The following is a 14,623-nucleotide window of genomic DNA, read 5'->3' on the forward strand; positions in this document are numbered from 1 at the left end:
TGAAAAAAGACACACTAAACAGAACACTGATACTCTGACAGATCAGTCAACAAGCATTTTAGTAAGGTGCTATAGATACAAATACAGAGAATGGAAACATCTCGACTTTCAAGGAGCTTACCTTCAAATGACAGATCCATTCATTACATTATTGATAATCAGTGATTTCATTGATGTATATACTATTTCTAGATGATGGTGGTGATGATGGTGATGACAGCTAACATATGTGTATATATGTGTGTGTGTGTGTGTGTACGTATATATATATATATATATATTGCTTACCATGTGCCAGGCATACTAAGTGCTTTACAGATATTACCTTACTTGATGCTCACAACAATCCTGGGAGGCAGGAGCTAGCATAATCTTCATTTAACAGAAGAGACAGCTGAGGTAGACAGAGGGTAGGTGACTTCCCCAGGGTCACACAGTTAGTCAGTATCTGAGGCACATCCTGAGCTCAGGTCTTCCTGACTCTAGATCCTACCCTATGTTCATTATGCCACCTTGCAACAGATGGCTAACCTGTCTACACCCACCTATTCAGACCTTGTTCATATCCTCCTACAGGAACCTTGTCTGAATACTCCTTCGGATCCACTTTGGGGATCCACCAAATGTTTCAGAGACCCACGTGACCAACCCAATTTCTTTTCCAGTGATCTAGAATCCTAATTTAGTAATTGGACAGTCGTTTTCTCCTGAGGATATTACCCAATACATACTATGATCAATATTTAACTGGACGTTCTTAGGGAGTTTACAATTGCTTTTATTCACACATAATTGCTTAGGTTTTTGCAGATGATGTTAAGCCTTCCTAAAGTGTCTCTCTGTGTATTGGTCTTACTCTTAGGAAGCCTGTAGAGCCCTTAAGCTCACTCTGAGGATTATAGCCTCCCTGCATGACATCGTTGCCTATCTCTTCAGCTTTGCTAAACTTGGAAGTGGCGAGGAACGTTTTGATTTTCCTCTAAGTCCCAAACCTCTAAAAGCTGACTGGGGAGGAATTGAAGGCATTGGTAAGTGGTAAATGTGTCATCTTTCCTTTTTGTTTTTTAAGCATGCCTTTGATCTCAATGACATATGGGCCTCCTGGTGAGGAAATTCCTCTGGCAGGACTGCTTGGCACCTTTTCTGCAAATTATAATGGTAGAGAAAAATTATAGGGGACATTGAGAGGTTGCATGACTTGCCGAGAGTCACAAAGATCATATGTATCAGCGACAGGACTTGAACCCACATCTTCCTGGCTCAGTGACCATCTCTCTATCTGCCATGCCACATTGTCTCTCTTAGTTTTTAAAATTTTGAACTAATTAAGAACCAATAAGTGAAGTTCTTAATAGCTGGGAAAGAACCAGAAAGAAAATTGTTATTTTCCATAGGCATGGTGACGGCCACTGAACCATCTGTCTTCTAGCTTCATAGAGAAATTGTTTATAAAATAAATTCAATTCTATAACACTCATTAAATAGTTCTGTGTTTTCCTAACTTTGTAGTGTTCTACCCTGGGAAGAATTCTTCTTCTGGAGTTAGAGGTGCAGGATTTATGCTTCTGATGCTCTCTGACCTTGCATAAGTCACTTAACGCCACAGGCCTCAGTTTCCTCACCTGTAAAATGAAGTTGGACCATATAGTGTCTGAGGACCCTCACAGCTCTTTATCGATGATCTTGTTTTATAGTTTCTAGAAAATACAGTCAAATCCTGAGACTCAAAATTGATTTGCTCTCATTGTAAAGAAGGTAGAGATACTCTTAGTTAACAAATAATGGATGTCTTCTTATCAAGAATTCCTTTTAGAGGGGCAGCTAAGAGGTGCAGTGGATAGAGCACCAGCCCTGGAGTCAGGAGGACCTGAGTTCAAATTCGGCCTCAGACAGTTAACACTTACTAGCTGTGTGACCCTGGGCAAGTCACTTAACACCCATTGCCTCACCAAAAAAAGAAAAGAAGAATTACTTTTAGAAAACCAAGCTGGAGGTCTATGATTCTATGGTAGAAGTTCAGACTGACCTATAAAGGACACAGAACAAAATCTTTTTAGGCTTGTTTGCTATTTTTGAAATTAATTTGATCCTATTATATTATTTGTTTTTGCTGATGGTTAAGTTCATAATAAAATATTTTAATAGAATTACCTTTAGTTTTCAGTATTCTACCAAGGATCCATTCTGAGAGCTAAATCATAGATGATTTGGCCCTTACAAGCCATAAGTTTTCCATTTCCATGATTTAGAGATCTGAAATTCCTAATCCAATCACAGTCTGCTATCATCCATCCCAAACCCATTCTTTGTCCATAATGCAATTTCTCCAACATTTCAGAATTTTCCCAAACATCACCCATCTTTGCTCTATCTGAAGTGCCCTTTATTCCCTTCCCCAAACTAAGCCAATAGTTAACCAGTTTAACTCTTTTATTGTTGTTCAGTTGTTTACAGTCATGTCCTAAATGTCACCAGTTTAAAGTTTTCTTGGCAAAGATATTGGTGTGGTTTGCCCTTTCCTTCTGCAGCTCATTTTACAGATGAAGAAACTGAGGTAAACAGAATGAAGTGACTTGCCCAGGTTCACACAGCTAGTAAGTGTCTGGGGCCAGATTTGAACTCAGGAAGATAAGTCTTCCTGACTTCAGGTCTGACACTCTATCCACTGTGCCACCTAGTTGCCTGCTAACTTCTACACTATCCTTTATTCTCAAATCCCCTAGTCCCTTGCCCCATTGCCATTTACTATCTGTGAAACCCCCAACCATGGATTACTCCTACTATCTTTTTCCTCCTATACTCTACAACAGAAGGAAGTCATGTAACAGCACTGACTGGGCCCACTACAGATTTTTTTTTTCTAATTTCACTTGGGCCCTGACTATAGCAAGACAATTTTTTTGTTACTCCCAAATTATTTTCTACCTCACTCTACCCAATGGTTATTCCAGGCCTTTTCTTCTCTGTGTAGCTTCCCATAACACCCCTTCCTGCTATCTTCTCACCTAAAGTCCTTGCCTGAAAATCTTTCAAATACATTGAGACCATTCAATGTGAGCATCCTCTTCTCTCCATCCTCATTTTCTCATAATCTTTCATCATCATCATTCTCCAGCATATCCTTCTTTCCTCTAGTGACTGATGAATAGCCCTTCTCCTTGCCAAGACCAAGCCCTCTACGTGTCATCTTGCTCTTATCCCCTTCCATCTTTGCCAGCAGATTTAATCTCTCTCTCTCTCTCTCTCTCTCTCTCTCTCTCTCTCTCCTTATCTACTGGTTTTGTCCCTTCTGCTTACAAACATACCCAAGGATTCCCCAAGTCCCTGAGAAGTCCCCAAGGAGAAAAAAATCCTCACTAGATCCCACTATCCCTGCTGACTATCATCCTGTATTTCTCCTTATCTAAAATGAGAATTTTCTCATATGGATATATTAATTTGATTGTTGTCCAAATTATTGTTAGCATTATTATTTTTACCACATAGCAGTCAGGGAAATAGAATTGGGGTTGGAGGGGGTGGGATAGCTCAGAGGAAATGAGGGAGCATTTAAATTGAGGTAATGGTCAATTTAAATGTATTTTCCTTCTATTCCCCTTTGACTAGACATTCATGAAATATCTATTTATGGAAGAACTCTGAGTTGGCTGCAGAATACAGTTCTTGTATTCTGCTAGCTTAGCATTGTGGGGAGTCATAAATGGGAGTACAGATGTGGAGAAGAGGCAAAAGCATGAGTATATGTGGAATAGGAGAAAAAGAAATCTTGTGGTACGGAGGAGGCATTGGTAACAGAACAGAATCAGCAGAGATCCAAAAACTTTAAAAAACTATTATCATCCTGTGTTGCAACACACACACAAAAACCTCAAATTCAGTCTGCTTTTAGATCTTTTTCCCTTGATTAATTTTGCAGCCTGATTACTGTGTTTGCCACTGAGACTCAGAAAGGTTTAATAATTCGCCCATGGTCACACAGATAACAAATGGAAAATCAAGATTTGAACCCAGATCCTCTGAGTCACATTTTCCAACTGAACCAGACTGGAGCCCAGAGTAAGATACACTCTGACTCTAAGCACTTTTCCTATTACATAACACCGCTTCTGAAGATAAAAATATCATGCATATGATTTCAAATAGCTCCGAGGTTGATAAAAAGAGACATATGTATGCATAGATTACTGTGCTTGTATGCCTCTAGTGACTGGTTGAGGCCAGTAGAAACATCACTGGTAATACTGCAGGTAGTTTAAGGGAAAAGTATTGGAGGCAGGCCCAAGCTTGGTACAGAAGGTTAATAGTGGAAGTCTAGATAAAGTCTGGGTAAGGAGGCAACCCAGCCTGTCTTTCATCCTCACCTTCTCTGGGGATATGTGAACAGGACTAGAACAGAACAGGACAAATATATAACAAGATAAGCAACAACCTGGGCAGCTAGGTGGCACAGTGGATAAAGCACCAGCCCTGGATTCAGGAGGACCTGAGTTCAAATCCGACCTCACTTGACACCCACTAGCTGTGTGACCCTGGGCAAGTCACTCAACCCTCATTGCCCCGCCCCCCCCCCAAAGATAAGCAAAACCCCAAACTAGCCCATGGTACAATCCAAATGACTCTACAGGTAGTAAGTAAATGCTATAGAAATTCAGGAGGAGAGATCATGGTGGGCTTAGGGTGCTGAGGGAAGTGTTCATCAAGGAAGCTCTATCATAGGGGTTCTTAACCTTTTTTGTGTCATGGACCTTTCTGGCAGTCTGGCGAAGCCCATGCACCATCTTCTCAGAATGTTTTTAGATGGATAAAATTACAAAGGAAATCAATTTAGCAACTATCAAATTTTTTTTCAAAAGTTTCTGGACCTTTGCTCATGCTTCTCCACCTGCCTCTACTTCCTAAGTTACCTTAGAGGTGATCTAGTCTCATCCTCACACTTTACAGATGAGAAAACTGAAGTACAGGGAAGCTAATCTATTCAAAGTCACAGGCAGTAAATGTCCAAGATGACATTTGAAGTAAGATCCTTTGGCTCCAGAGCCACTGAATCCTGACCTGATATTTCTGGCCTATTCACATATACTCACTGCTCTCACTCTTCAAACTCAGTTTGGTGACTCACTCCCCATAGAAGGACTCCTGGGGGCTCAGACTTGTGCCATTTGAAGAGAGCCTATATTAAGGCTGTCTCATCATGATCACCCATATGCTGCTATCACTGCATATGAGGGCATCAGGGTCTCCCAGAGGAGCCCGAAGTCTCAGAGCTCAAAGCACCATATATGTGACAGCTTCCACCCAGTTCCAATAACCATTTACTTTAAACTCCTATAAATCAAGATCTGCCCAAAAGGTAAAACCAGCACACTGAGTTCACTGTAGGACTCAACTACTAACTTCCCACAGTCAAACTTACTTTCTGACTCACAGGTTCATAGATTTACTGGGACCTTAAAGACAGGGGTATGTCAATAAATGTTTAATAACTGTCTCTGGGGGGGGGAACCCATGTATACTTTTAATCTGCATAATTAATAGTTTCTTAAGTCTAGACAATCAATAAAACAATCAATCAAGCCCTGATTTGATTTCTGAGGTGAGAATGCTCACACACTTAAAATTTAGCCACCAATTTACAAGCCAGTTTGAGCTGGCTCCAACACCCCCATCCCCATCCCCTGTATAGAGGCCACTTAATCCAGCTCCCTCGTTTTTCAGATGAGGAAACTGAGACCCAGGGAGATTATACTTGCCTAAGGCCACACAGGTAGTAACTATCAGAAATGGGATTTTGAAGAGCCAAGTGCTCTTTCCACTGAACTTCAGTGCCTTCCCACCAAAACTCACTGCATTAACTCAGTCACTCTGACCACACTTCTAATTTTCTGCACATTCTTTACTCTGTCCTTAACATACACCACCACAAATACCTAGGGATTAGAGCTAGTAATACCATACCAGCCAATGAGCACCGGTCAAGAAAACACCTCAAAGCTCTTTTAGAGCCTAAACAACAATGAACAATTACAGGCAGGTGTGAAACTTTCTTGACTTCCTTTTTTAGCTCTTTACTGTCCAACTTTCAAGACCTCAGAATCTCAGTAATACATTGGAAGACAGGTAGAATTGAGATAAGTGGAGAGGAAGTAGAGGCAGGTGGAGAAGCATGAGCAAAGGTCAAGGTCAAATGAGTAGACTAGTTTGGCTAGAGTGGAGAATTTATATGGAAGTGTAGAAGGGAGTGAGTTTTGGGTGAATGAGGTCTCTACTGACAATTTAAATGACTATAGACATGTCACCTTAGTCTCTCCAAACCTCAGTTTTCTCACTGGTAAAATGAATTTTAAATTTATGACTATTTATTTCATAGGGGTCTTGTGAGAATCAAATTAGAGAATGTAGATGAAAGTACTCCATCACTTATTAAGATCTATGCAAATATCAAGTATTGTTGTAATTATAATTAATGACTTTGGGGGGGGCAGTGAGGATTAAGTGACTTGCCCAGGGTCACACAGCTAGTGTCAAGTGTCTGAGGCAGGATTTGAACTCAGGTCCTCCCGAATCCAGAGCCAGTGCTTTATCCACTGTGCCACCTAGCTGCCCCCTAATTAATGACATTTTGAAAATCTGTGCACTTCAATAGTATTTCGGTTTGGAGATTCCACCTACCTTACAAATTCTTCAACCTAGCATTCAACCTACATTGCCCAGTCTCATTTCACACTTTTTCTCTTCACATGTTCTATGTTTCAGCCAAATTGTAAAGCTAATTGTCTACTGAATTTGGTATTCTGTCCTGCCTCTATGAAGTCATCTCTGCTTCTCAGAATTCATCGTCTTCTCTCAATGCTCTTTTCAGCATTCAGTCAGTCAACAAGAACGGACTAAGCATCAGACCATCGGCCAAGTATTGGGCTCATGGTCTGTTTGGGATGCAAAAACAAAAATGAAACAGCTCCCTACCCTCAAGGAGCTTACACTCTATCCCAGGTGCTACCTCCTCTGGGGAAGTCTTTCTTGACTCCCTACCCGCCACCCCAATCTTTGATTGTTGGTGTTTTCTCCCTCCTCAAATTACCCTGTATTTACTTATCCATGTACAAGGAGATCCTGGTATCTCCTCAGTATAACATAAGCTATTTGGGGGCTGGGTCTTTGTATCTCCACAGTGCCTGTCATAGAACTGGCATTTAATAAATGCTTAACATTGAATTCAAAGCAGTTCTTAGAAGATATGACAAACTTCCTCTCTTTGTTTGAGGCTCTGGAAAGAGAGTGAATGGGTGATATCCATTTATTATTATTACTTTTTAAAATTTATATAATTTCTTCCTGCCCATTTACATGTCAAAATTATTTTTAACATTTAAAAAACTGTTTTGAGTTCCAAATTCTATCCTTCCCACCCTCCCCTCCCTGAGACAGTCAGCAATCTGATATAGGTTATACATGTGCAATGTGATATCCATGTAAAGAAACTAGGAGGCTATTGGAAGCTAAACTGCTAACAAGTCATGCTTATGATTTTGGAACACTACAAGACAAATGAAGCATAGAGTGCATTGGCTGCATATGCGAAGATAGACTTTCTTTTAGAGGCCTGCTTGATGAGAAGGATTTCCATCATCCCCCACCCCCATGCATGTAGCTCAATATCACTTCCCTATTTGTAGAAATATCTCTTAGAGCTAGTGAATCATGAAAAGAATTAACAATGTGGCCAAATTATTTTGAGTCTCCTGGAAAACCATGTTTGTTTTCCAGCGGTGAGGAAAAAGAAACCATATTCACATTAAGTTCTGGCTACTGACTTTCCTCGAATCAAAATGGTACACTGACGGATTATTGCATTCATGTTTGGTATGTATGCCAAATGGAGGGAAGGAAAAAAAAGAAGAAAGGTCCTGATATGGGCAGCCCATTTGTGCTGGTGCTCTGGTCCTAAAGCAGAGACAATGTTGTCATGACTGCAGGAAGCCCAGATGGAGGCCAGAATGATGCCTAGGAAAGAATAGGCCATAACTGAAGGACAGGGCATAGGGGACCTCCACATGATGATTAGTTTCCACAATCCTCTTCCTCTCTCAAGAAACTAGGTTAAGAAGACTTTAACCTCACTTTTGGTTAGCTGATGAAAATGTGGAGCACTACTACAATTTTGTTCCAGCCTCAGAATATGCCTCAGCTACTGGTTCCCCTAGCACTACTCCAACTCTATCACGACCACTCAGACACCAGTTTCTTTCCCATTTTCTTCTTCCACAGCTTTTTTTTTTTTTAGTGAGGCAATTGGGGTTAAGTGACTTGCCTAGGGTCACACAGCTAGTAAGTGTTAAGTGTCTGAGGCCGGATTTGAACTCAGGTACTCCTGACTCCAGGGCCGGTGCTCTATCCACTGTGCCATCTAGCTGCCCCTTCCACAGCTTTTACACTCTCTGCCTCATCCCCCTCATCCCCCAACACAGACACACACATACCTGCTCCCTTTATTTCTTCCTCTAACATAGGGTGAATGGGTAGCCTTAATGATGATAGCAAATTGACACTAGGGCAGGGTTTTGTAGCATGGTAAAATCTGCTAAAGCCTATGGGCCCCTTCTCAGAATATTTTTAAAAATTCATAATTGAAGGAAATGCTAAATTTTAGTTAGAGGATAGTTAAAATAAAAATATATATGTATATATGTGTGTATACATACATAAATATATATACACATATTCAGTCCTCAGCTTTTATAGGGGTAACATTCCTAGAAAATGGCACGAGTCAAAAATGTGAATGTTGATACACTGAACCTATGAGAAATAGAGGGTTAGGTTCTTGCAACCACTAAAAACTATAATCTTTTGCTAGAGATTGCTTAAAATACATTTTTATGTATATAATTCTGATAATATGTGCTTTTCCTTATACAGTATACAAAATACAATTTATAATATGCAAAACATGTTTCTCTCTAGTAATTCCCTAGAATTCTGTGGCTAACATCTCAATTTTTATGCTAACATCTCAATTTTTAAAAAAATTATTTCAAGCAATATTTATTTTTCATAATACATGAAATCTACAGTATCATAAATACCATACAGCAAAACTAAAACATTTGTTAACCTGAATCTACTCTTCCACTGTGTCAGATGCGGTGGTATGAGAGCATTGTACTATATACTGTATTGCTGTAAACCTCTCTACCTTGGGAGAGGTTGCTGGGACTTTAATCACTGACTATAGACTTTAGTCTGAAGCTAAGACCAGTGAGGTTTTAATATCATCTTAGAGCCCAAAGGACTTGCACTATGCTTTGAAGGCATAATTACAAAAACAAAACTTGAGTTTTAAAGGAAAACAGTGAAAATATGTAATGAATACACAGGGAACTCTTTCCAACAGGGGGTGAGCAAGACCAGTGAAGCGCCAAGTAGGATACCAGTGTCTCCACAAACTTGCTTGCATAGTCTCATTTTTTTCTCTACCACACATAGCTGTGAATATGCATGGTTGCCGACACGAAAGTGAAAATTAGGTTACTAATAAAATCATGTGAATGCTTGAATTCACACAAGAGCATTGACTGTATGTGTGTATGTATTTTCCCATTTGAGTTCACTGACCTCATGAAATCTATCCATGGGCTTAAGGCTAAGAACCTTTGCATTAGTCTATTCCATACCCTTCATATTCCCAAGACTTTCATAGACTTAAAAGGCTTGTAAGAGGTATTTATAGATATTTTCTAGGCCAACTCCCTCACTTTACAGCTGAGGAAACTTCCCAGCGAGGTAAGGGACTTACCCAAGGCCATGCATGTAATGAGTGTTAGATATGGGATTTGCACTCACTTCTACCTCTCTGAGTCAGTTTTCTTTCCACTGTATCTTTTATTTCTTTCCACTTCCTCTTTTATCATCTGGAAACAGAAGGCTCTTACAAAATTTACTGGCAGAAACCTGCTTATCCCACCATTTACCCAGGGTAGGAGCGGATAAATTGAGTCTCTTTTGCAATAGCACCTTTTCATGGTCAGGCGCCATCCAGAAAGAGAAGCAATAATGGTGCGCTCTTCAATTTTGAGATACTCTTTTGAAATTTGCTCACGGGAGCTGTCTTTCTTCTTTGGCCCTTGAGGATGGATCAGAAAATTTGGATGGCCTGGCACTGAAAATCGAATGCTAGTTCTTAAGGCTGTTTCTCATCTCGATTTTCTTATTGGCATTACCCTGAGAAAGCAGCAAAGTCAATAGAAGTGATGATAAATTAAAAGTCCCCAGAGACTTTCAGAAAGGAGGCGGGTAACCACAAGTTCCTTAGGTTTCTCTTTTTTCCCCAGGCACAGGGCTAGAGCCTCATAAATCCTCCAGTTGTAATTTTCTCTCTACAGCTTGTTCCTGTTGTAGCATAAAGGGAAGCAAGTTTCTATCTCACAGGAGGTGGAAGGAAGGAAAAGAGAAATCAGGCTCTGCCTTCTGGAACACACAGTTTTGCTGGCCTGGCACAAAATGTGATTAATGCAAGTTGGGGAGATTTTTTTGTTTGTTTGTCTTAAAGACAGTTTGAGGTTAGGGGTAGGAGGGAAGGCAGTTGAGAGAGGGAAAAAAAACTAACAGAAAAAGAATGACCCTCTAGGGAGAAATAAGTATTGGGGATAGGGGCAAGTTGAGTCAGCGCACAGAGAGTAAGCAGAATTCATTAAAGAGCCCCCAGACTCAGAATCAGAAGGTCTGAACTGTAGTCCTTGCCCCGCAGTTTATAAGCTCTTTGACCTTGGACAGGTTCTTTCACCTCCCTGGAGCCTTTCTTTCCCCTATTCTGTAAAATGAGCAGGACATGGGGCAGTTAGGTGGCACAGTGGATAGAGCACGGGCCCTGGATTCAGGAGGACCTGAGTTCAAATCCAGCCTCAGACACTTGACACTTACTAGCTGGGTGACCCTGGGCAAGTCACTTAACCCCAACTGCCCCACAAAAAAAAAAATTAGCAAGTCACTACTTATACATCATAATGTGGCTTTGGAGAATGAAGGGGGAAGGGGAGTTGTTAAAACATGAAGTTCTAGGGGTTTATGAAACACTAGCTACATGTGAGTCTTACTTGTGTGTTGTGGGTTCTTCAGGGGCTGAACTTAGAGATGTGCAAAGAATGATAGACAGCCTTCAGAACCCCCAGGATCCTAACCAAGTGGCCCAGTCACTAATGACCCGAAGAGAAGTTATGTTTCTACAGTTTGATGTGGCGGTGAGACACCTTATTCGGTAAGAGCTGTCAATGCTGTTCTGGTGAATTCTGCTTCTGGAAAGGTCCTTGCTGAGTGACCATCCAAGAAGGACCTCTCCTGGCAGGACTGGGAAAGAATGATGTTAAAGTAGGTGTGTTTGAAGCAGATTGACCCCCAAAAGTTTCCTCTGCCAAATAATCTCTTATGAGAACAGTCCCTGATTTCTCCTCCTCTCCTATGATAAGAATTATTCTTTCCTTATTTGTTGCAACAGAAGTGATTTCGGGGGGGCAGCTAGGTGGCACAGTGGAAAGAGCACTGGCCTTGGATTCAGGAGGACCTGAGTTCAAATTTGACTTCAGACACTTAACACTAGCCATGTGACCCTGGGCAAGTCACTTAACCCCAATTGCCTCACCAAAAAAAAAAGAAGTGATTTCAGCTGCCTTCTCTGTCCACCCTTGCAGACTCTTTTCCCCACTGGTGAGTTTTTCCAGGAACCTTCATTTTGAGGAAGGGCCCAGACCAACCAGCCTTCATTGTGACTTGGCACAGATGCCTCTAGACCCACCCAGTACAACTTCCCCTTTTCTGGTCCTTTTTATGTGTTGTCTTCCACCATTAGAATAGGAGTTCCTGGCTTTGGGGGTTTGATTTTGGGTTTTTTGCTTGTAGTTCTGTCTCCATTGCTTAGCACAATGCCTGGCAGATAGTCAGCTCTTAATAAACTCTGTTGACTTGTTGGTTTAAGCTACATGGTGAAGGGATTTGAAATCATGCTATATGTGAATCAGATGAAGGAACCGAGGGTATTTATACTGAATAAGAGCAGCCTGGGAACCGGGGATTACATGCCTCTTGTTTCAAGTGTTTGAAAGACTGTCAAGTAGGAAAGGGATTAGAAGGCAAAACAATGACCATTGGGTCAGTGTCTGACCTGGAAGGGATAAGGGAAAGGGGAAATTGGCAGAAGGGGGTGGCACCCAATGGCATCTGCTCTAACAGCTCCTCCACTTGGGTTGTGGGAGGCCAAGGTGGGAAAGGAGGGAAGGAAGTCCCATCCTAGGCCTGGATAGCTTCAAATGCCACCTTGGATATGTATCCTACTTGTGAAGATCATGAATTTTGGATAAATACTTCTTTCAGCTTTCTCTTCCTTTTTTTTTTCCACCTTCAAAAAGGACAGTAGCACTTCACAAAACAGCTGAATGTACTGTTCAATTTTTTTTTCTTAATGTAAATCAAAGACTTATGCCTATGTAAGCACCAGACAAATAACGCAATTTCCTTACAACTTCATGAATATTGTATTTGACTAGTGTAATCATGGCCTTAAAGAGAAAATTTTATTTAAATGAGAACTCACTGAGCTTTAGCCTCAGCTGGAATAAGTGTGGGAAGGATGGGGGGGGGGCGGCGCTGCTGGGGTAGTGCCTGTGGATTTCTGCTTATCCTCCGGTTGCTGGAATAAGCATGATTCATTTTGATTAACCACAGCATAAATACCCAGCCAAGGACAAGCTCTCTCAATGAGGTGCCCTTAACTTTAGCTTTGAAGCATGTCATCAATGCCAATCCAGGGTTCCAGAGCAGGAATGTAAAGGGTTGGGTTCTATTTAAATGTTGTTTTTATTATATTTTCATTTTTGGCAGAGGTCAGTTCTGTGAACTTAGAATATAAACTAAGTTCCATGGGTGGTTAATTCCAACTCAGAAAGGAGGATGCTTTGAAAACAAGACAGAAAGCAAAAATGGAGGGGGAAAAATGTTGATAATTAGCATCCTTTTAATTGACAAAATGTTTTGTTAAAAAAAAAAAGGGGGCAGCTAGATGGCGCAGTGGATAGAGCACCGGCCCTGGAGTCAGGAGTACCTGAGTTCAAATCCGGCCTCAGACACTTAACACTTACTAGCTGTGTGACCCTGGGCAAGTCACTTAACCCCAATTGCCTCACTGGAAAAAAAAAAAAAGAAAAGAAAAGAAAAGAAAAAAAAAAAGGTAGCTTAGTCGAGTTAAGGATGATAAGGGAAGAACTATAGTACAGTGGAAAGAACACTAGACCCAGAGGCCCTGAGTTCAAATGCCCCTCTGACACTTGATACAACCTTTTTATTCTACAGTTAGTGGAAAATGAAGTCCAATGAGGCAATCATTGTGACTTGCCCAAGGTCACTCAGATAGTAAGTGGCAAAACTAGATCTTCTGACTCCAAATCCATGGTACTCTACTTACCATTATTTTGGGAAACAGAGAACAAAGGCCCTGTGTGTACAGTATACAGGACTGATAAATTTTGATAAAGGAGTGGAAGTTAGTAAAGGCCAGAGACATGCAGTTCTATTACAGGAATGAAAGTAAGAAGGTAGGCAGCTCTAAGAGAGCAGGAGTGCTCTGGGCCCCTGCAGGAAGGGACAGGGTATCAAAGGTGTGGGTAGGCAGGAATGGGAACAAGAGGACAACTTTTCCCTGTTTCATCATCTTAATTAGTGCTGTCCTTGCCCAAAAGAAAAACTCAGAAGGAAGAAAATAAAGAACCAGGAAAAACAAACCGCCCTTGAAGATTTCGGATGTCATCTGACTGCAGATATAGGTACTTACCTTACAGTGGCCCTCTGGATAACCTAACAGAGTTCTCTTAGGTTAAGAAAGAGAAACATCTTTGTGAGGGGCTCTGAATGAGAACAGTGTGTTTCTCTCAAGTTGATGTGGGGGTAAAGGAAGGAAATTGAATGAGGAAAACAGGCCCCATAGAGTCCATTTACTTTTGGCCATAGATGAACCCATGGAAATCATAGATCATAGGGTTGAGAGCTAGAATTTTAAGTGACCTCACTCCCCTTTTTCAGCTGAAGACACTGAATCCTAGGGAAATGAAGCAAGCCTACCAAGGGTCACATAGAAAAGGCTTCATCTGAACCCACGTCCTATAGCTCCTAATTCATCTCTCTTTACTGCCCCAACACTGCTTCCTGGGCCTGGAACATCCCTCTCTGGGCTCATAAGCAGCCAGTCGCAGGCTTAGCTCAGAGCCACAGAGAATGGAAAGCCCTGACCTGAAGCTTCAGGGTGTGGGACATGGCTCCCTCAACTATGGAAGAGAAATCATTCACATCAGTGCCTCCCTTAGTTCCAGCTGGAGTCATTCCCTTAATAAAGACTAAGGATGTGAGAAGCACCTGAAGACTGAGGCTTATCTATTGCTCCCAAGTGAATAGTTCTCAGCCTTTGAGATAAAAGCTTAAGGGACACCACACAATGGCTTTTCATCAGTCAAAGCTGTTAGAAGATTTTTAAGGCTTCTTAGAGTTACACTAGCCCCAAACCTCACCTAGGAAGTAAAAAAAAAAGTTCTGAAAAGGAGACTGGTGAAAAAATATGAAGAACTTTTTGCAGGAGCTCTATTTCCAA

General features: G+C 41.2%; 1 protein-coding gene across 1 annotated transcript in view; it reads left to right on the plus strand.

Annotated features, from left to right (window-relative positions):
- LOC122753467 overlaps nt 1-14,623 on the plus strand; it is a 204,839-nt gene that overhangs the window by 121,814 nt on the left and 68,402 nt on the right. Inside the window, exons 29-30 of the mRNA XM_044000859.1 lie at nt 863-1,028; nt 11,113-11,251. Coding sequence (XP_043856794.1) covers nt 863-1,028; nt 11,113-11,251 — 305 coding nt within the window. The remainder of the gene's footprint in view (nt 1-862; nt 1,029-11,112; nt 11,252-14,623) is intronic.

This window comes from Dromiciops gliroides, chromosome 4, assembly GCF_019393635.1.
Source record: "Dromiciops gliroides isolate mDroGli1 chromosome 4, mDroGli1.pri, whole genome shotgun sequence".
In the NCBI taxonomy this organism is placed as follows: Eukaryota; Metazoa; Chordata; class Mammalia; order Microbiotheria; family Microbiotheriidae; genus Dromiciops; species Dromiciops gliroides.